Genomic DNA, 20570 nt, shown 5'->3' with positions numbered 1-20570 from the left:
TATAAAATTATGAACATTATAAGCTTAATTATGTAAAATAAACACACGCATATTTACTTCCATATTCCTAGGATGCTTCGAGAATTGTATCTAAGAAACTGTAACCAGGAGTTATCACTTGTCTAAGGAGAAGGGAAGGAGACTTTTAGTTTTCCATCATACAGAGTTGAATTATTCTACTGTTAGCAGCAGTAACTTGGTGAGAATTAAAAAGATATTTAAAAAACATAATATAAACTATTATAAACGTGTTTCAGTTTTTTAAAACCTATTGGAGCTTTAAATATGAAATAATAATGTAGTGTTTTTTATTGCTGTTGAGGCTTTATCTCAATTCAGGTATTAAACAAAGCTTAAACATGAAGAAATATGACCTCTAGCAAATAAAACATTTTCTTTTTCCACAGAGGAAATTAAAGGCCTCAAAAAGTTTAAGAATTTAGCAATTTTAACTGTACCATAATCTGAGGGTACATAGCATACTGTGGATTTTGCATATTCCTAATAGTACCACCTTTTTTGTGGCTACATTTCTTTTTGTTTCTAAAAAAGGAAGTCTGAGGGAAGGGAGAGAAAGGAGGAGGCATTAGTATTTATTCTGGTCAGACCAGCTAAGGCATTCAAGTGGCTACTGTGCCTACATCAGATGTTCTTTTCAGCCCTGTGCAAATTAGAGTCCTCAAAGGACCCGGAGAAAGCAATGAATTTTAGTTCTTTTCTCTTATCTCTCCTCTCCACTTTTCCCCTTTCCTCTCACCTTTCTTTGTCTTTTTCTTCCCTCTCTATGAAAGCAGAGAAGAAAAGAGAACGATCTAGGTTCCTTAAATTCTACTGAGCGTTCAATTTCAAATTCTTGGCCACACCATTTCAAATGTCAGTGTTATCAAAATATCATTAACCTGTTCAGATTGATTGCATGGAAAACGTCCTTGCAGTCCATGAAAAAGTGCTATCATAACATTTATCACATATACTGTCATTTTCCTCTTTCGGTGTGTCTCTTCTTAAGTTATATAATAAACTCAGAAGAAAACTAGGCCTACACGTATTATAGGACTTGAAATCACACTTTGATAAAACCAAGAATTTAACAGATGCCTCTCAGTTCTATATATAAATTCACAGCATTTGAAATGTTTGCTATAGCACCACAAATTAGAAAATAAAAACTTCAATAACATCTTACAAAACAAATTGTATTCTGTATTATCTAATTAACATTTTACTTTTAGTTTAAAAAGCAAAATGTAGCCAGAACAGATTTAAGTGGTAACACTATCCTGACAACAATTAGGAAAATTAAAGGTACAAGTAAAGGTCCTTTGGTTTAATGGTCAATAATCTTAAGTTCAAATTGATCAGTAGAAAATGCTCACTGCTTAAAAAAAAGTCAAAATACTATTCTGACCATGGGTTTTGATTCACATTTCAAATATAAAATGTCAAGTACGTAGGTATTGTCATTCGATTAAAAAAATAACTCCGTAAGTAAAAAATTTTAAAAGATATCAAAACATAAAAATACGGAAGTAAATAATTTAATAAGAACTGAAGCTGCACTTGAATGATATAAATCATGAAGGTGTTTTTCCACTTAGCCTTCCCACCGCCCTCTGGGGCAGAACTGGTCCGAGCTGAACAAGTGCCTTCGAGGTGCACACTGAAATCCATCCGAGGACCACAGGGAAACTTCGTGGCTCGTGTGGTGGTCAATGACATGTTGCAGGAAGGTGGCCCATGACCACGGGTTGCTGAGTCTACAGAAGCTTCTATACAGACATTTGCAGCCATACACACACTAACAACACTGACGTTTTTTATATCATTTTTCTTCTTATAAACGGAACCGGTAAAACAGCTGCAATAAAATTTTTCGGAAAATTGCTGCAGGTCTTCAAGTGTGGGTTTCCCTTGCACTATGTACTTTCCACCTTGTCCAATTTGAATCTCGAAGTTCGCTGGGTTGAGGTGAAGATAGTCATTTGATTTCAAGTGTTTCCTTACACACACTCCTTGCTCCTGGCAAAGCACTTGGCTACACATTTTGGCTGCCAAGGTGACATTGATTAAGTAAGGATTCAGAAGAGTCTTCAAAAAATAGTCTAGGTTCATGCACGCTTGCTATGGAAATATAAGAAATTATAAATTCAGTACAGCAAGAGACAAGTTAGTTCATATGTCAATTAATTCACTGCAATAAGCAATTTTAAGGAAAACTGAAAAAACAGATGCAGCAAGAGGTAGAAAATATATTTATTATCTTTACCTTAACAAGCAAGATTATTCCAATTGTGTGTATGTGTGTGAGTGTGTGTTTGTGTGTGTAGTTTAGCATTTCTAAGTAATCACATGCCATTTCATTCCATTGAATGATAAACCGTTTGAGGCTTAACATGCTCTACACTTGTGTTCCCTCAATCGTCCATAATCTAATCACAGAAGGCAGGATGGTACATCAGTTAGAAAATGGACTCTGCCCTGATTGGAGTCCCAGTTCTATCAGTGATGAACTTTAGAAAGTCTTTCAAACTTTCTAAGCCTTAATTCCCTACATGGATGATGTTGGGAAAATTAATTACCTTGCCTAAGCTTAAGCTTTATTATCAGAAATATAAGGATAATTATGCCACCTACTTCATAGGACTGTTGTGGTGATTAAAAGATATACTGCATATTAAAGTGCTTAATACAGAATCTAACATATTCAGTTATTCCTCAGTGAATTATAAACAAATATAATAAGCAACACATTTATCAGACAAGTTTAAACAGCTAGGAAACATTGTTTTACAAATTTTACTAGCTCAAAATAACTAAGCAGATTTATCTAAGAATGCTTTGTATAAAATATTATGTATAGTTCAAGATATGGGTGAATTATGACAGCTGTTTTACAAATATACATATGTGACAAAGTATGAGTGGTGAGTCATCCTGAGATTGATGCATTCTAAAACTTGAACACTGGCATTTTAAAATCATGGGTGATAGTTGCTTTCTTCATGATCATGGATGAGCTGGCTCTGCTAGTCCTTCAGCAGACCATATGAAACAATGATGAAAGGTCAGCAGGCAAAAGACAAGGAATCTTGACATCTCACACTTGAACCTATTCCTTTGAACCTTCCCTAGGATGATGCCATCTGTGATAGGCAGAATAATGGCTCCCCCAAATATCCATGCTGTCAGCCCCCAGAATCATGGCTATGTTACCTTACATGGCAAGAGGGACTTTGTAGATGTGAATAGGGGTATGTGCCTTGAGATAAAGTTTATCCTGGTTTATCTGGGTGGACCCAATCTAATCACATGAGTTCTTAAAAGCAGAGAATTTCCCAGATGAGTTAGAAAAAGGAGAAAGAAGAAGAAAGAGGAGAGATGAAAGAAGCATGAAAGAGATCAGCTCTGCTATTTCTGGTTTTGAATACAGATGAAAGTGGCCATGAGCCAAGGAATGCTAGTGACATATAGAAGGCTTTCCACTGTCAGTCAGCAAATAAACGCAGATCTCAGTGCTGCAACCACAAGGAAGGGAATTCTGCCAACAACCAAATGAAGAAGGATAATGGATCCTTCCCTAAAACATAACACAGCCCAGCCTACACCTTGTTTAAAGCCAGTGAGACTCACATCAGACTTCTCACCTAACCATAAGCTAATAAATTTGGATTGCTTATGCTGCTAAGTATGTGATAATTTTTATGGCAACAATGGAAAACCAACTCATCATCCCCCTTCTTAACTCCTCTGTGACTTTCCATGATGTTTAGGATAAAATTCAACTCCTTCTCTTGACTTTTGTACAATCCGACATGGTATAACTCTTCCTTTTTCTTGTACCACCCTTACTTACTATAGCTCAGATGTAGCAGTTGTGTCAGAACCATGGCAGGTTTCATTTCAAGCTTTCTGGATTCCTGCTCCTACTAATCCCTTTGCTTGGAATGCTCTTTCCGCTGATTTTTTTTTTTTTTTTTTTTTTTTTTGGCATGGGCAGGCACCAGGAATGGAGCCCGGGTTTTTGGTGTGGCAGGTGAGAATTCTGCCACTGAGCCACCATTGCACCACCCTTTCCATTGATTTTTTTTTAAAACCTTTTGGCTCTATCTTATAATGCAGATCCTAGCTTTAATTAGACAACATCCTTCTCAAACACCTTTCCTGTTCAGTTTCTCAGATCTCACTGTTTTAACTCACGCACAGTACTTATTACACCAAATGTATGGTTTTTATTTATCCAACTTGAACATAAACCTCATTAGTTTGTGGACTTCATCAACATTTTTTTTTTCTTTCTTTTTTTTTTTTTTCAGTGCACCGCTCCTGGAAGTACTGCAACACCAGGTCGACACGCGGAGTGGACGGAGCAAGCTCCTATTCCATCTCCCTATTCCAAAAATCCATTCAATACACCGTCCTCAGATAGAGGATGTATCAGATATTAAACCGATAAGAACAGATACTACACTTGATCTTAGCCAAAAGGCCGAGAAGCGATTCATCAACATTTTTTAACACTCTATCCCCAATGCTAAAGATATATGAGAATGTATACCAAGAGTTCAGATGACATTGCAGTTGCCTCTTCAGCTGTCCACAGGCAAAGGTTAGTTAAATGGGAAATAAACGGATGAGAATAGTTTGATAATCATTAGTCTACACAAAACGTATTCTATAGAAAGATCTAACAACTGGCTTCCCAAAGGATTAAACTGACTTCACAACATTTGCTGATTTCCATGGTGTAAATACTCAATTTGGCCAATTTGAAGGTATCAATCTAGCATCAGTGAATGAGGAATTGGGAAATAAATATTCTGCCATTACACAGTATGTTAGTATGGTGTGGAATAGCACACTATTACACTATTTCTACTGTACAGATAGAATAGATATAAATAACATCAAAAGCATATAAAATAGTAAAATGGAAAAGAATATTTTTTCAGTATTTATTACCTTTGATTTAAATGTAATTTAATTTTTAATCACTTAATTTTTAATAATGACTCTGTTTAACAATGAGTTCAAAAATTCCTGAAAATTTAATGATCATATCTTGCGTGCTAGGACCAGTAGGAGCTGGCTCCAGCACAACACATCAAATGGAATGGAATGGAAGGAAATGCTTTGCATACATTTGACAACAATAGTTTTAAGTCAATTCCAGTAACTGCAAGTAAACCTGCAATTACCAGTTTCTCAATTTGTCAACGAATCAGAAGAAACATGATAAATAATCCATGATTCTATTGATTACAAATGACATAAGAAAAAGGGGAACTAATGATAGAACCAGAAAGCAAACTGATCGTAAACTGAAAAAAAGAGCAGAAATATATAGAACAGAGTCTTACTCAAAACAATTCCAAGACAGAGACATTAAGTAGAAAATAGACAAAAGTTGAAGTGAATGATACTGAAGACAGCTGGGAATCATACCAGGAGAATGTATATCTAAGATTGGCGTGCCATTAAAAAATAAGTATGACACGAACAGTATCATATCTTCACATTCAGTGTGAAAAGCCTGATTCATTTCACACTAGAGAAAGAGTAGACTTCTCACTTTTCAAAGAAGAAAAGAAATTGTAAGCAGAATTTATAAATGGTCCACCGCAGAATTAATAGGACTCTTGGGAAATGAATTTATGGTTTTGGTAAGACAAGTGAAGTAAACAAAGGGCATAATTGGGAGGATTATCTTTTTTAAATAACAATTTTATAACATATGAAAGATTTTCACAAGGGCTATATACTTTTCTCAGTACTTATATTTTCTGTTATTTCTTATCATTGGTAATCAAATCACAGACAATAGAATTATACCAAACAAGCGTGAAGGACTCTGATTACAATGAAAGACGTTCATAAAGGTGATTGCCTTTTAGTACTTTTACATGAAGTAAGAGTATAGGCTGAAGGATAAGAGTTGAATATGATTGCTCCCAAGATTTCTTCAGACTGAGAGTAAAAAGTCTTTCTCCATTTCTTAGGAAATGGCCAGTAGGCATGAGCTTCATTAGATATTCTCCATGTACACAAGTATTTCCACATCCATCACAGAAGGAAAAGTTCGACTTCAATTGACAACAAGGTTTTCATGTAACACTTTTGAACTGAGTCAAAAGGATACGAATAGATGGTAGAAGAGACCTGATATCAGGAATTAAGCAGATGTGAAGAAAGGAAGATAGTAAAAGAGTAGCTAAAAATGGTGAAAGGTCTTTTTTTTTTTTTTTTTTAAAGAAAGACAGAGAAGGAAGGAAGGATAGAAGGAAGGAAAGGAGGAAGAAAGGGAAACATCTTTAAACATTTTCTTATTTTATTATATTTTGTTTGTTTGTTTGTTTTTTACATGGGCTGGGGCCGGGAATCGAACCGGGGTCCTCCGGCATGGCAGGCAAGCACTCTTGCCCGCTGAGCCACCGCGGCCCGCCCCGGTGAAAGGTCTTTTGAGGTAAAGAAATGCATTAGTAGATAATGAGTACAATTCATACTATACATAGACAATTTTTCTCTAAGAAAAAGAGTTTTGTTTAAAATTTTACTGGAAATAGACACTACTAAAAATAAGCTGTGAAGAAAAGAAGAATTTCCTTTTTTCCTCTTCCTTAAGGAAGCTTTGGCCAATTTTGTGTGTATTGAGTAATATTTTCAAAACCCCGCTATTGATTGACCCTAATCCTCTCTCCACCCAGGCCCCAGCAAAGAATTCCTCCTATATTCTTTCCCATCTCAATGGCAACACTTTCAAGCCAAAATCCTTGTTGTCATCTCCACCACTTCTCTTACCCCACTCAACATCCACTCCTTTGGCCTATCCTCTATCTCTACAGTAAGACTATATTTATAATTCATATTTATTCACTTGCCAGCACCAGCAGCAAGAACCCTGTGGTCCATGTCACTACCTGCCTCGTCTCCTTCTTCTCACTCGTGTGCTCCTATAATCTATTATCAACTCAGCTAAGTGATTCTTCTAACATATTAATTAGAAATTGCCATTCTCTGCTCAAAACCCTCTGATGACTTCCCATCTCAAAGTAAAAGCCCATCACTTCCTTTGAATCCTTACATCTGACTTTCTGCTAGTTCCCTGACCACACTGTCTCTCTTGCTCACTGCATACCAGTCACAATCTTCTCCTTCTCTCTTGAAAATGTCAAGCACATTCCAGTCATAAGGTCCTTGTGTCTGCTGTTCTTAATTGTCCAAGAGACTTGCTCAAATCGAACCTTATCAGAGAAACATTCTATGACTACCCCATCTAAAATAGCACCATTCCATCCCTCTCCTTTCCTACACTGCTTCATTGCTTTTCACTGCTTTTATCACCATTTAATATATTATCTATACAAATTGTACCTCCACTCATGAGATTGTACCCACATGACAAAGGTGATTTGTTTTATCCACTGCTGTGTTTCCAGCATATAATGAATTCAGTATAGCACTCAGTAATACAACTAGTGTTCAATAAATCAGGCATCAGCAAACATTTTCTGTAAAAGATCATGCAGCAAATTTTCCAGGCTTTGGGACTGGCATGGTTAGGTTCATGTGTCAACTTGGCCAAGTGGTGGTACCTGTTTGTCTGCTTTAAGTCTGTCATAACTCCTCAACTTTGTCTTTGTAGTGCAACAGCCTCCATAGATTCATACCTAGATGTATAAGCATGACTATGTTCTCATCAACTTTTATATTATTTTAAATAATTTTTTAACAATGTGTTCTAGATACTTGGATTATATCGGTAATACAACAAGCCAAGATCCCTAGCTTCCTGGAGTGCAGTTATAGCAGGGGAAGACAATGAGCATCATCATGATAGGTACTGGAAAGAAAGAAAACTTCAACAGAACAGAGGATATGGTACTATAGGGAGGAGTTGCAATTTTAAATTGGGCACTCAGAGTAGGCCTCATTGGAATGTCTCTCCATTTGCATCAGCCATGCAAGTGGGGGGCGGGTGGGGGGAGATTGAGTATTCTAGGCTGAGGGAATGGCTAGTGCAACCAGCTGAGACGATGTTTCAATAAATGTTGTAGATACCAACATTTTAATTCTACATAATTTTCACAAATTATAAAATATTGTTCTTTTACTTCAGCTATTTAAAAGTATAAAAAACATTCTTAAGTAGCAAGCTATACAAAAGCAGGCAATAGGACAGTTTGGGCAAATGAGTTCTAGTTTGCTGATCCCTGCAAAAAAATACAGTCCCTGAATGACCAAATGAAGAATGAATGAGCAAACTCCATGTTCAGTAAACTAAATGAATTAATGAAAGAGTGAATAAAAGAATGAAAGCACATTGTTTACTCTGAGCTCTTTTTAGAAGAGACACAGTATGATTTAGTAGGAAAAAACACAACATTCTATCCATAGACTTAGACAGGAGTCTTGCTTTTGCATCTTACTATCCATGTAACCTTGAAAATTTCACTTAATCTTATCAAATTGTTTCCTCTCTCAAAATGGGCACACAATTTTCTGCCTTGTAACATGGTCACGTAAATGCAAGATATTTTGATTCAACCAGTATAATTGAGCACCTACTATTGTATGTTGAGCATGGAACTTATTTTCTTATTCAATACCTCAAAACATTAAAGATAGAAATGTTTCCAACTATTTTCCATCAATCAGCTTACCCTGCTGTGGGTTAAATTGAGGCTTCCCCATACTATAGTTCCAGAAACGCCCAGTGCCACACTTTCTCCAATTGTACTCACAAGGTCATCCTGGCAAATGTGATAAGAGTTAACAGGTAGGCATGAATGAAAGTGTGAAATACAGGACAGTAGCATCAAAGCTAAGTATGCTGACCCAATAAAAATAATTTAACCACTCCCCCACTATTTATTTTTTGTTTTACACAGCTATTGCTACAGTGTAACAAAAATGTAGAGTATATGTAATCAGTTTAATTCTATTGACAAGAGAGCAGAACCTGAATTAATACATCGTCTATGCTGCTTAATTTTACTTATTTTATCCATAAAATTTACCTTAATTTTATCCATGGGTGCTAAGATTTTTGTGATTATGCTAAAAAAGGAAGCCTATTTTTATTTTCCTTTCAGATAATGATACAGAGCTATGTGTATGCACATTCCTAAATGATATTAAAAGCTATAATTTGTTCCTTCAAAACTGATGTTGAATTCTACTGAAAACCATTTGTGGACACTATATTATGGCCTTTACACCTAGATTTACTTACCTGAGTAAGGTATGCCGAAGATACGTCAGTAAGAACTGGGCGGATGTATACAAAAATTGGAAGTGGACTTTTGGGATTGGGTACTTTTGAAATCCGAATGGCTTCTTCAACACGATATCGGGCAAAGAGAACAGCTTGTGGGGTAGACTGTAGTTGACGATTCAAATAAATTGATGGGAAAAGGGCGGTGCTTTCTTTCCACAACCAATCAAGCTCATCATTTCTTTTCTTTTCTATATCAGGGCAAATTCCATCGTATCCTGGTTTAGCATAATGATGGTTGTAACAATCGGGAAAAAGATAGAAACCCCATAAGTAGTTTGGCCGCATTGACTTTCCTAACTTTAGGGTGTCATACATGTAACGCCTTCCTGCCTTTTCAAATTCTTTCTTGGCTATCTTGGTGGCCTCTGCCTGATTAAGTAGTGGGTTTTCTCGCAGAGCCAAATCAATAGACATATTCTTGTAAATATCTTTAGGTTTCCAGTTCCTTTCCCAGAGAGGCCTCCAGTTTTCCCAGTCAATGACAGCCAAGCCCAGTTGGTCTGTGGGCACAGTCTGGTCAATGTCATTTGCAGCTTTGTGCAAATGTGAGTCTAGGGATCCCAACTGGGGGATTGCACCATTCTCAAGTTTACCTGTCACCTCATGTATATGAGGATAGTAGCCAAGTCTATCAGCATAAAATATTGCAACATCTTGCTTTGGAAAACCTTTTCGGGGGCTTCCTATGAAATTGAAGAGGCTCAAGTCTAGCAGCACATTAAACCTTTGACTACAAATTTCAGTCGGGGCATTCCAGGCCAAGAGGAAAGGAACATTTGGAATAAGAGGAGGCGCTCGGAGATCCATAGCCAGACAACATGGAATCAGAAGGAAAGTGATCACTGCTTGGGATGCCCCATTGAACCCAAGGAAGCTCCCGAAGAAGATATACTTGAACCTTAGCACTCCCATTGCAAAGAGCAATAGCTATAGATAGTACTTCTTTCTTCCTACACACTTTGACTTATCAAATATTTAATGCAAGATATAAAAACAAAAAAAGAGGCAGTGGAATACAGCCACTTTGATGAATAAAGACGTATAATGATTATGTCATTTTTAGATATTCTTCTTTGCTAAGTCAGGAAGGTTCTGCAACTGAAAAAAAAAAAAAGAAAGGCATTTGAATCAATAAAATTATTTCCTGTTATATATGACACAATTTCTATCACAGCTAACATTATTCTTTTCCCAAATAATCTGAGCCAGTATAGACATGAATGCAGCTATTTTTCTTATTGCCTCCCTAGTTGTCAGAACACTGTACCGAACGGTGCCTTAGGAAAAGGCTGTTGAATGAAAAGACATTCCAAGACCATTCTCTCCTTCTTATTTGTTGTTTCTCGAAAGACCACTTCATGGTGGTCTGCCGAACATTGAAAACAACCTCTCAGAATTGTAAAATCTTTTCCTTCCTCCGTCCCTCCCTCCCTTTCTCCCTCCCTTCCTTCCTTTCTTCCTTTGAAAGGGCAGGTGAGGTAGGAGTAAAAACTCACTTTTACCAAAGGTAATGACCCAAAAGATTGCTGGAAACTATTGTAAAAGGCATGCACAGACAAGACAAGAAGTTTTCTATGCTTTGGCCTCAAGTTATTCTTTAAACTCAATGGTCAATCTGCAAAGGCTTGGAAAGGTATTTTCTCTTTCAATATAATAGCTGGATACAAACTTAAGGAACAAACTCCTCAGAGTCTAAATTGTGGCAGCAGCACATTAAAACATCAAAGTGTCCAAGTTTCAATAAAAGATCATAAAACATACAAAGAAAGGAGAAAACAATGGTCCATGCAATGAAAAAGATTAAAGCGTTAGAGACCTTCAGTGAGGAGGACCAGACCTGGGATGTAGATCACTTAAGGTAGCTTATATAACTAGGAACCTTAATTTTGGGACCTCAACCCCTCAACTCTGTTTTAACTCTTTCTTTTTGACTTTTTCCTCCATGTGAAACATTTTCTCAGTTCAATTTATAACTCTTAACTTTAATTTAGTCAATTAAAAGATTATAGAATTAAATTTTTCCAAACCTATTTTCTTTTAGAAGCATATGGTTCTAAATGCATGTTGTTCAATTTCCTAAATGACCTAAAAATATTTTGATTTACTAATGAAAATAAGAAATAAACAGAGGAACCCAAATATTTGATTTTAAAATTTCTGTTCAAACATAAAGAACCACAGAAGGACTAAAGGACACCAATGAGATATAAAAAAATCATTGAAAATATTGCATAAAATTCATGTTTTTTTATTGAATCCACTAAGAAAAGATGAATCTATCAAGTCAGAAATGCTCTCCTACACATACAACTTTTTTTGATGTTATATATATATAAAGGAAATACCTTTTTTTTTTTTTAGTGTACATCTTCAGACACAACCTTAGGGCACATAATTGGAGGGAGCCTAGAAGTTAGCATCTAAAATAGAATCTGCCTTTTATTTAAAGCATCTAATAGAGAAGCTTATACATGAACTTCACTGCCCTGGAAAACCTTAAGCAATTTAGTCCCAGGTAATTAAGACCTGCCCTTATCTCTCCACTAGTATTCATAACTTTATTACTCAATTTATATCTATTAAAGTTGAATCTCACATGTCTTCCTTGAGCATTATGTGGATAACTGCTTTTTAAAGCACTTTTGCTAAGTATTTGATATTCCTGCAAGCCCAACAATGATATACCGGAAGCTCTTTGAAAGCCCAGCTGCCCAACCTTGTCTTCAATAGTATAAAGGGAAAGACTGGATTGGTTTCTGTGTCTTTCTTGTGCATTGGCACCTTAGAGTAGTTAGGTTTAGGTGTCAACTTGGGAGGTTGATGGTGCCCAGATGCTCTGTTGGTGTGGACTTAAATTATCAATATGTGAAATTCACCTATGGCTGATTACATCTGCAGGGGGCTAAAGGAGTCCTTCTACAATGAATGGCATTTAATTTAATTAGCTGGAGACTTAAAAAAGAGAGATTAGAAGAGAACACAGTACAGGTCAGTGGCCCAGCACAGCTCAGCTCAGAGCTCAGAGCCAACATAGACCCAAACGTTTGGAGATTCAGAAAGGACACACCCCATGGAAAGCTGTTAGGAGCCGGAGGCTGGGAGAGAAAGCCAGCACACATCGCCATGTGTCTTCCCAGGTAATAGAGAAACCCAGAGTAAAACCAGCTGCCTTTCCTCTGAGAAATTGTAAATTTGTAACTAAATAAATCCCCTTTATAAAAGCCAATCCATCTCCGTTATATTGCGTTCTGGCAGCCTTAGCAAACTAAACCACACCTTATTAGTATTCCTTTTAAAAAAAAAGGTTCTTTTCCCTCAAAGTAGATTTTAAAGCTCAAGATATGAATAGCTCTAAAATCCCATTTAAATTAGACTCTTCACTCCTCTTGTACAGAATTCTATCAGTAAAACACACTGCTAAGCTAAATTCTATGAGCCAAAAATCACTTGTCTGAGGATTTACTAAAAATAATTTTGTAATGAAAATTATATATATGTATACATATCCTTATATTTGGTATTTACAACTATATCTTGTAACATCCATAAAATGAGAAAATATTAAAAAAAATCTTTAATACTCAATGATAAGAAATCATTTAAAAATACAGTAGTTCATCCTGAGGGAATATTATACAGAAATCAAAACTACTTATGAAAGTAATGAAGCAACATGTAAAGATGTTTGTCTAAAATACTAAGTGGAAATTAGGTACAAAAATATGTGCTATAAATTGAGCTATACAAAAACATATGCAAGCACCTACTTAAGGGATTGAAGAATATTTATTCAGAAATAACAGTACTGATATTTTCCAAGAGCCAGAATATATTTTGGGTCTTCTAATTTTAATTCAAATATCATAATTTCTCAAAAATTGAAAGCAAAATAAAATTTAATTCTAGACACTGATTTCCCAGAACAGACTTGAAGCTGAGCTTCTCTTTAGTGGGGAAAGGAGAATGATCATACATTTCCTTTATTTTAATTCACTAGATAACTTTCACAAGGGATTCTTGAATTATTGTGTTTTCAAATAATATTTTTATTGATAAAACTTAACATACAAACATACAAGCATTCTTAACCAACAAACATTTCGTACATGGTGTACAGTCAATGGCTCATTATCACATAGCTGTGTATTCATCACCAAGATCATTTTTTCGAACACTTGCATCACTCCAGAAGAAGAAATTAAGAAGGAAAAAGAAAAAGCTCATACATACCATACCCCTTACCCATCCCTCTCATTGACCACTACTATTTCCATTTACCCAATTTATTTTAACCTTTGTCTCCCCATTATTTTTTTTTTATTTTTTATCCTTATTTTTGACTCTACTTTTTACTTCTAGTTAAAAGAAGCATCTTGATTTACTTTTTTGTAAAAGAAGCTGATGGTTAAGATTTCAAGGTAAGGAGAAAAGAGTCGCAAACAAAAAAACAGACAAAAGAAATTTGACAAAAGAGCCAAATTTCTTGTCTTAATTTTCCGTTTTACTTCTTCTCCATAACAGATATTTTATTTACTTATCTAATTCTAGAGAATTGCCGTTTACAGATCTAGAAATCAGTCAGGAGTCATCTTCAGAATTCACCCTTTCGGTAAACCCACTTCCTATGAGGAGTCTTCCTAGACATCGTCTCAATGGAATTAAGAACTGAATTTAAATACATCTCTTTTACTATTAAAATTGTTATAAAATTTTAATATAAATTATTATTTTAAATATAAAAGTAAAAATTCAGAAATACAGAAAAGTATTTGTAAAGCCAGGGGTTGTTACCATTTTTAGCGGCATTCCAATAATTCCCTTGTCCTTCCCCTTTTCCTTTCTCTATTATTTTCTTCATTATCATTCCTCTCCATTTGTTCCTTCCCCTACCTTTGTCTTAACTTTGTCTGTGCCATCCCCACATATAGTTTTGCACAAACTGGAGATCCTCAAGGCTAAGGAAATTGCTAATCCTTAATCTGTGCATCCACTACCAGACACAATTAAATGGCAGACAAATTACTCACAAAACTACAGAGTTGGACTTAAAAGCACGACACAATTTCTATACTGTGAGACAAAAGATTTTCCCTACCAGGTAATGCAAGAGAAAGAAAAAACAGCAACTTCCTTTTGAAGTAACACTCAAAAGGCAAAGTTTTCTCTAAAAAATCTGTAAATCAAAAGTTACTCTGAAAAAAAAAAGTTGCTCTGGACAATCTAAGAGCACTGCAGTATATGACCTGCTGGGAGAGAAAAAACAGCCCTTTGGCTAGTCAAAGACAATCTTTTGAGATATTACTGGGGAAGAGGAACCTGTGTGAGTGTGTGCCTGTTTGTGTACACATGATTGTGTTGTTTAATTCCAGCAATTTCAAGTGCCTGTGGCAGAGATGAGCTAGTAAGATAAATTAATATAAGAATGTTATAAATTTCTAAATCAGCATTTGAAATGTGTTTTAGAGCCTAATGATAAAACAAGCTCCATCTCAGTAGCAGTCATTGCTAGGCATTTTGTTAAATTAAGAATTGATTTCTGTGGTGTAATAGAAGAATGAATTCTAAGACCACATTTTCAAGGAAACGCAGTGCCCACTATAAAGATTAAAGTCCTTTCTTTTTTAAAAAATTATGAAATAAGCTAGAGTTAATTTTTTTCAAATTAATAAAGAAAAGCAAGTTTAAAGTTTGTTGTAGTTATACTATTCTTCTGAGTCCTGCCCCTTTTCCTTAAAGTGAAAAGGAAGGGGAATGGGGGGAGAGGAGGAAAAAGAAACAAACAAGTAAAGGAATCCCTCAACAGCATTGCTAAAATCAAATTTTATTTTAATTGCTGTGTAGAACTTAGAGATATAATTTTACATGCTCATTTTATGATATAAAAGTTTGCCTGGTTGTGCCATGATATAATTAGGAAATAATATATCTAAGGTGCTATAAAACCATAGTCTGATTAAACATAGAAAATAAATATTGAATCCTTAAGCAAGTTATATTTCTATGTTTTAAAATTTAAAACTTTGGCTTTTTAAATTCATGATAGATTAGTCAATACTAAGCAGGTTTTATTAAAAATAGGCAACTTTCATGGAAAAGAATATTGTGAAAAGAATGTGAATGTACCTGTAATGGCATTCTTTCTTTGTAAACCCCAGAGGCCTTATTATAGAATTTATATAATACGCCTTTAATGGTAAAATTAGGTTATTGTTTAATTTTCAGAGCCACTTAATTAGTATTCAATAGATACATGCTAAATGAATTAGTTAATTAAATGAATGAGCTTGATGTACTTGAATTTCAGTAAATTCAAAATTATGGCCAATGATGGCACGCATATGTTCTAACAAAAGCTGAAGTGTTCCATTCAGAAGGCACAGATTACAAACATTATTTAGAAGACAAAAAAAAAAATTCCCTATTTGTATTAGGGAAATACAAATCAAAGCCAACCATGAGGCACTGAGATGACCAGATTTGATTGAGACCAAGTAATTGAATATTCCCTACTCCCGCATTGTTCCCTAGAATAACCTATATTCTAGGTTCCAACCCTATGACTTTACTTGTTCTAATAGATCACATGCATTCATACAATATTTGTCCTTTTATGCTAGGCTTATTTCTTTCATAAACATCAACTTAGATGTTTTAAAAGTTCATCTAAGTTGAAGCATGTATCAGAAATTCATTCCTTAAGGCTGAATAATATTCTATTGTGTGTATATACCACATTTTGTTTATCCTTTCATTGGTTGAAGGACATGAATCATTTCCATCTTTTGACAATTGTGAATAATGCTGCTATGAACATTGGTGTGCAAATATCTGTTCGAGCTCTTGCTTTCAATTCATTTGGATACATACCTAAAAGTGGAATCGCTGGGTCATATGATAATACTATACTTAACTTTCGACAGATAGTTGAACTGTCGAACTATCTTTCACAGAAGTTTCTCCAACACTTGTAGTTTTCCATTTTTTAAATAGTTACCATTCTGATGGGGGTGAAATGGTACCTCATTGTGGCTTTGATTTGTATTTCCGTAGTGGTTAATGGACTTGAACATATTTTCATGTGTTTTTTGGCCATTTGTGTATCTTCTTTGGAGGAAAGTCTACTGAAGACTTTTTTCACATTGCTGAATTGGGTTGTTAGCCCTTTTGTTGTTGACTTGGAGGATTTCTTTATATATGCTGGATATTAAACTTTATTGGATATGTAGTTTCTAAATATTTTGTCTGATTGTTTAGGTTGTCATTTTGCATTGATGATAAAATACTTAGAGACACAAAAGTTAAAATTTGGAGGAGGTCTCATTTATCTCACTTTTCTTTCACTGGTCATGCTTCTAGTGTAAAGTCTAACAAACCATTGCCTAACACAAGGTCCTGAGGATGTTAACCTATATTTTCTTTTAGGTGTTTTATACCTCTGGTTCTTATGTTTAGATCTTTGATCTAATCTGAGTTCATTTTTGTATGCAGTGCAAGTTAGGGGACCACTTTCATTCTCTGACAAAGGAAAATCCAGTTTTCTCAGCACAATTTGTTGAAGAGGGTATTCTTTTCCAACTGAATAGTCTTTCCCCCTTGTCAAAAATCAATTGGCCATGCATGTGAGGATTGTTTTCTGAATTCTCAATTTGATTCCATTGGTCTACATGTGTCTATTCTTGTTCCAGTTACCACACTGTTCTTTTTTTTTTTTATTAATTAAAAAAAGAATTAACAAAACAATTAGAAATCATTCCAATCTACATGTACAATCAGTAATTCTTAATAGCATCACATAGTTGCATATTCATCATTTCTTAGTACATTTGCATCGATTTAGAAAAAGAAATAAAAAGACAACAGAATAAGAATTAAAACAATAATAGAAAGAAAAAAAAACAAAAAAAACAAAAACAAAAAACCTATACCTCACATGCAGCTTCATTCAGTGTTTTAACATAATTGCATTACAATTGGGTAGTATTGTGCTGTCCATTTCTGAGTTTTTATATCCAGTCCCGTTGTACAGTCTGTATCCCTTCATCTCCAATTATCCCTTCTCTCTTTTTTTTTTTTTTAATTAACGGAAAAAAAGAAATTAACCCAACATTTAGAGATCATACCATTCTACCCATGCAATCATTAATTCTTAACATCATCACATAGATGCATGATCATCATTTCTTAGTACATTTGCATTGGTTTAGAAGAACTAGCAACATAACCGAAAAAGATATAGAATGTTAATATAGAGAAAAAAATAAAAGTAATAATAGTAAAATCAAAACAAAACAAAGCAAAAACCTATAGCTCAGATGCAGCTTCATTCAGTGTTTTAACATGATTACTTTACAATTAGGTATTATTGTGCTGTCCATTTTTGAGTTTTTGTATCTAGTCCTGTTGCACAGTCTGTATCCCTTCAGCTTCAATTACCCATTGTCTTACCCTGTTTCTAACTCCTGCTGAACTCTGTTACCAATGACATATTTCAAGTTTATTCTCGAATGTCCGTTCACATCAGTGGGACCATACAGTATTTTTCCTTTAGTTTTTGGCTGGATTCACTCAGCATAATATTCTCTAGGTCCATCCATGTTATTACATGGTTCATAAGTTTATCTTGTCTTAAAGCTGCATAATATTCCATCGTATGTATATACCACAGTTTGTTTAGCCACTCTTCTGTTGATGGAGATTTTGGCTGTTTCCATCTCTTTGCAATTGTAAATAACGCTGCTATAAACATTGGTGTGCAAATGTCCGTTTGTGTCTTTGCCCTTAAGTCCTTTGAGTAGATACCTAGCAATGGTATTGCTGGGTCGTATGGCAGTTCTATATTCAGCTTTTTGAGGAACCGCCAAACTGCCTTCCACAGTGGTTGCACCCTTTGACATTCCCACCAACAGTGGATAAGTGTGCCTCTTTCTCCGCATCCTCTCCAGCACTTGTCATTTTCTGTTTTGTTGATAATGGCCATTCTGGTGGGTGTGAGATGATATCTCATTGTGGTTTTGATTTGCATTTCTCTAATGGCCAGGGACATTGAGCATCTCTTCATGTGCCTCTTGGCCATCCGTATTTCCTCTTCTGAGAGGTGTCTGTTCAAGTCTTTTTCCCATTTTGTAATTGGGTTGGCTGTCTTTTTGTTGTTGAGATGAACAATCTCTTTATAAATTCTGGATACTAGACCTTTATCTGATATATCATTTCCAAATATTGTCTCCCATTGTGAAGGCTGTCTTTCTACTTTCTTGATGAAGTTCTTTGATGCACAAAAGTGTTTAATTTTGAGGAGTTCCCATTTATTTATTTCCTTCTTCAGTGCTCTTGCTTTAGGTTTAAGGTCCATAAAACCGCCTCCAGTTGTAAGATCCATAAGATATCTGCCAACATTTTCCTCTAACTGTTTTATGGTCTTAGACCTAATGTTTAGATCTTTGATCCATTTTGAGTTAACTTTTGTATAGGGTGAGAGAGATGGGTCTTCTTTCATTCTTTTGCATATGGATATCCAGTTCTCTAGGCATCATTTATGGAAGAGACTGCTCTGTCCCAGGTGAGTTGGCTTGACTGCCTTATCAAAGATCAAATGTCCATAGATGAGAGGGTCTATATCTGAGCACTCTATTCGATTCCATTGGTCGATATATCTATCTTTATGCCAATACCATGCTGTTTTGACCACTGTGGCTTCATAATATGCCTTAAAGTCAGGCAGCGCGAGACCTCCAGCTTCATTTTTTTTCCTCAAGATGTTTTTAGCAATTCGGGGCACCCTGCCCTTCCAGATAAATTTGCTTATTGGTTTTTCTATTTCTGAAAAATAAGTTGTTGGGATTTTGATTGGTATTGCATTGAATCTGTAAATCAATTTAGGTAGGATTGACATCTTAACTATATTTAGTCTTCCAATCCATGAACACGGTATGCCCTTCCATCTATTTAGGTCTTCTGTGATTTCTTTTAGCAGTTTTTTGTAGTTTTCTTTATATAGGTTTTTTGTCTCTTTAGTTAAATTTATTCCTAGGTATTTTATTCTTTTAGTTGCAATTGTAAATGGGATTCGTTTCTTGATTTCCCCCTCAGCTTGTTCATTACTAGTGTATAGAAATGCTACAGATTTTTGAATGTTGATCTTGTAACCTGCTACTTTGCTGTACTCATTTATTAGCTCTACTAGCTTTGTTGTGGATTTTTCCGGGTTTTCGACGTATAGTATCATATCGTCTGCAAACAGTGATAGTTTTACTTCTTCCTTTCCAATTTTGATGCCTTGTATTTCTTTTTCTTGTCTAATTGCTCTGGCTAGAACCTCCAACACAATGTTGAATAATAGTGGTGATAGTGGACATCCTTGTCTTGTTCCTGATCTTAGGGGGAAAGTTTTCAATTTTTCCCCATTGAGGATGATATTAGCTGTGGGTTTTTCATATATTCCTTCTATCATTTTAAGGAAGTTCCCTTGTATTCCTATCTTTTGAAGTGTTTTCAACAGGAAAGGATGTTGAATCTTGTCGAATGCCTTCTCTGCATCAATTGAGATGATCATGTGATTTTTCTGCTTTGATTTGTTGATATGGTGTATTACATTAATTGATTTTCTTATGTTGAACCATCCTTGCATACCTGGGATGAATCCTACTTGGTCATGATGTATAATTCTTTTAATGTGTTGTTGGATACGATTTGCTAGAATTTTATTGAGGATTTTTGCATCTGTATTCATTAGAGAGATTGGTCTGTAGTTTTCTTTTTTTGTAATATCTTTGCCTGGTTTTGGTATGAGGGTGATGTTGGCTTCATAGAATGAATTAGGTAGTTTTCCCTCCACTTCGATTTTTTTGAAGAGTTTGAAGAGAATTGGTACTAATTCTTTCTGGAACGTTTGGTAGAATTCACATGTGAAGCCATCTGGTCCTGGACTTTTCTTTTTAGGAAGCTTTTGAATGACTAATTCAATTTCTTTACTTGTGATTGGTTTGTTGAGGTCATCTATGTCTTCTTGAGTCAAAGTTGGTTGTTCATGTCTTTCCAGGAACCCGTCCATTTCCTCTAAATTGTTGTATTTATTAGCGTAAAGTTGTTCATAGTATCCTGTTATTACCTCCTTTATTTCTGTGAGGTCAGTAGTTATGTCTCCTCTTCCATTTCTGATCTTATTTATTTGCATCCTCTCTCTTCTTATTTTTGTCAATCTTGATAGGGGCCCATCAATCTTATTGATTTTCTCATAGAACCAACTTCTGGCCTTATTGATTTTCTCTATTGTTTTCACGTTTTCAATTTCATTTATTTG

The 20570-nt window shown here is 35.2% G+C and overlaps 1 protein-coding gene and 1 non-coding gene across 3 annotated transcripts in view; both read right to left on the bottom strand.

Moving 5' to 3' along the window:
- Positions 1 to 1311: 1311 nt before the first annotated feature.
- The window catches only part of LOC143651587 (hyaluronidase PH-20-like), a 56398-nt gene continuing 37139 nt past the window's right edge, over positions 1312 to 20570 (bottom strand). The window contains exons 2-4 of one of the 2 annotated variants that reach the window (XM_077122371.1): positions 9230 to 10372; positions 8658 to 8747; positions 1316 to 2121 (exon numbers count right to left, since the gene is read on the bottom strand). In XM_077122371.1, the coding sequence (XP_076978486.1) occupies positions 1429 to 2121; positions 8658 to 8747; positions 9230 to 10186 (1740 nt within the window). In that variant the 5' untranslated portion in view covers positions 10187 to 10372 and the 3' untranslated portion in view covers positions 1316 to 1428. Of the gene's footprint in view, positions 2122 to 8657; positions 8748 to 9229; positions 10373 to 20570 lie in introns of both variants that reach the window. The other variant, XM_077122393.1, reaches the window with a different exon arrangement.
- LOC143653871 (U2 spliceosomal RNA) lies at positions 4308 to 4498 on the bottom strand. The gene has a single exon (XR_013161579.1). It is a non-coding gene; the product is annotated as a U2 spliceosomal RNA (small nuclear RNA).

This window comes from Tamandua tetradactyla, chromosome 1 (assembly GCF_023851605.1).
Source record: "Tamandua tetradactyla isolate mTamTet1 chromosome 1, mTamTet1.pri, whole genome shotgun sequence".
Taxonomy (NCBI): domain Eukaryota; kingdom Metazoa; phylum Chordata; class Mammalia; order Pilosa; family Myrmecophagidae; genus Tamandua; species Tamandua tetradactyla.
Note: the sequence above shows the minus strand (reverse complement) of the source record. Positions and strands in the feature narration are given on the sequence as shown.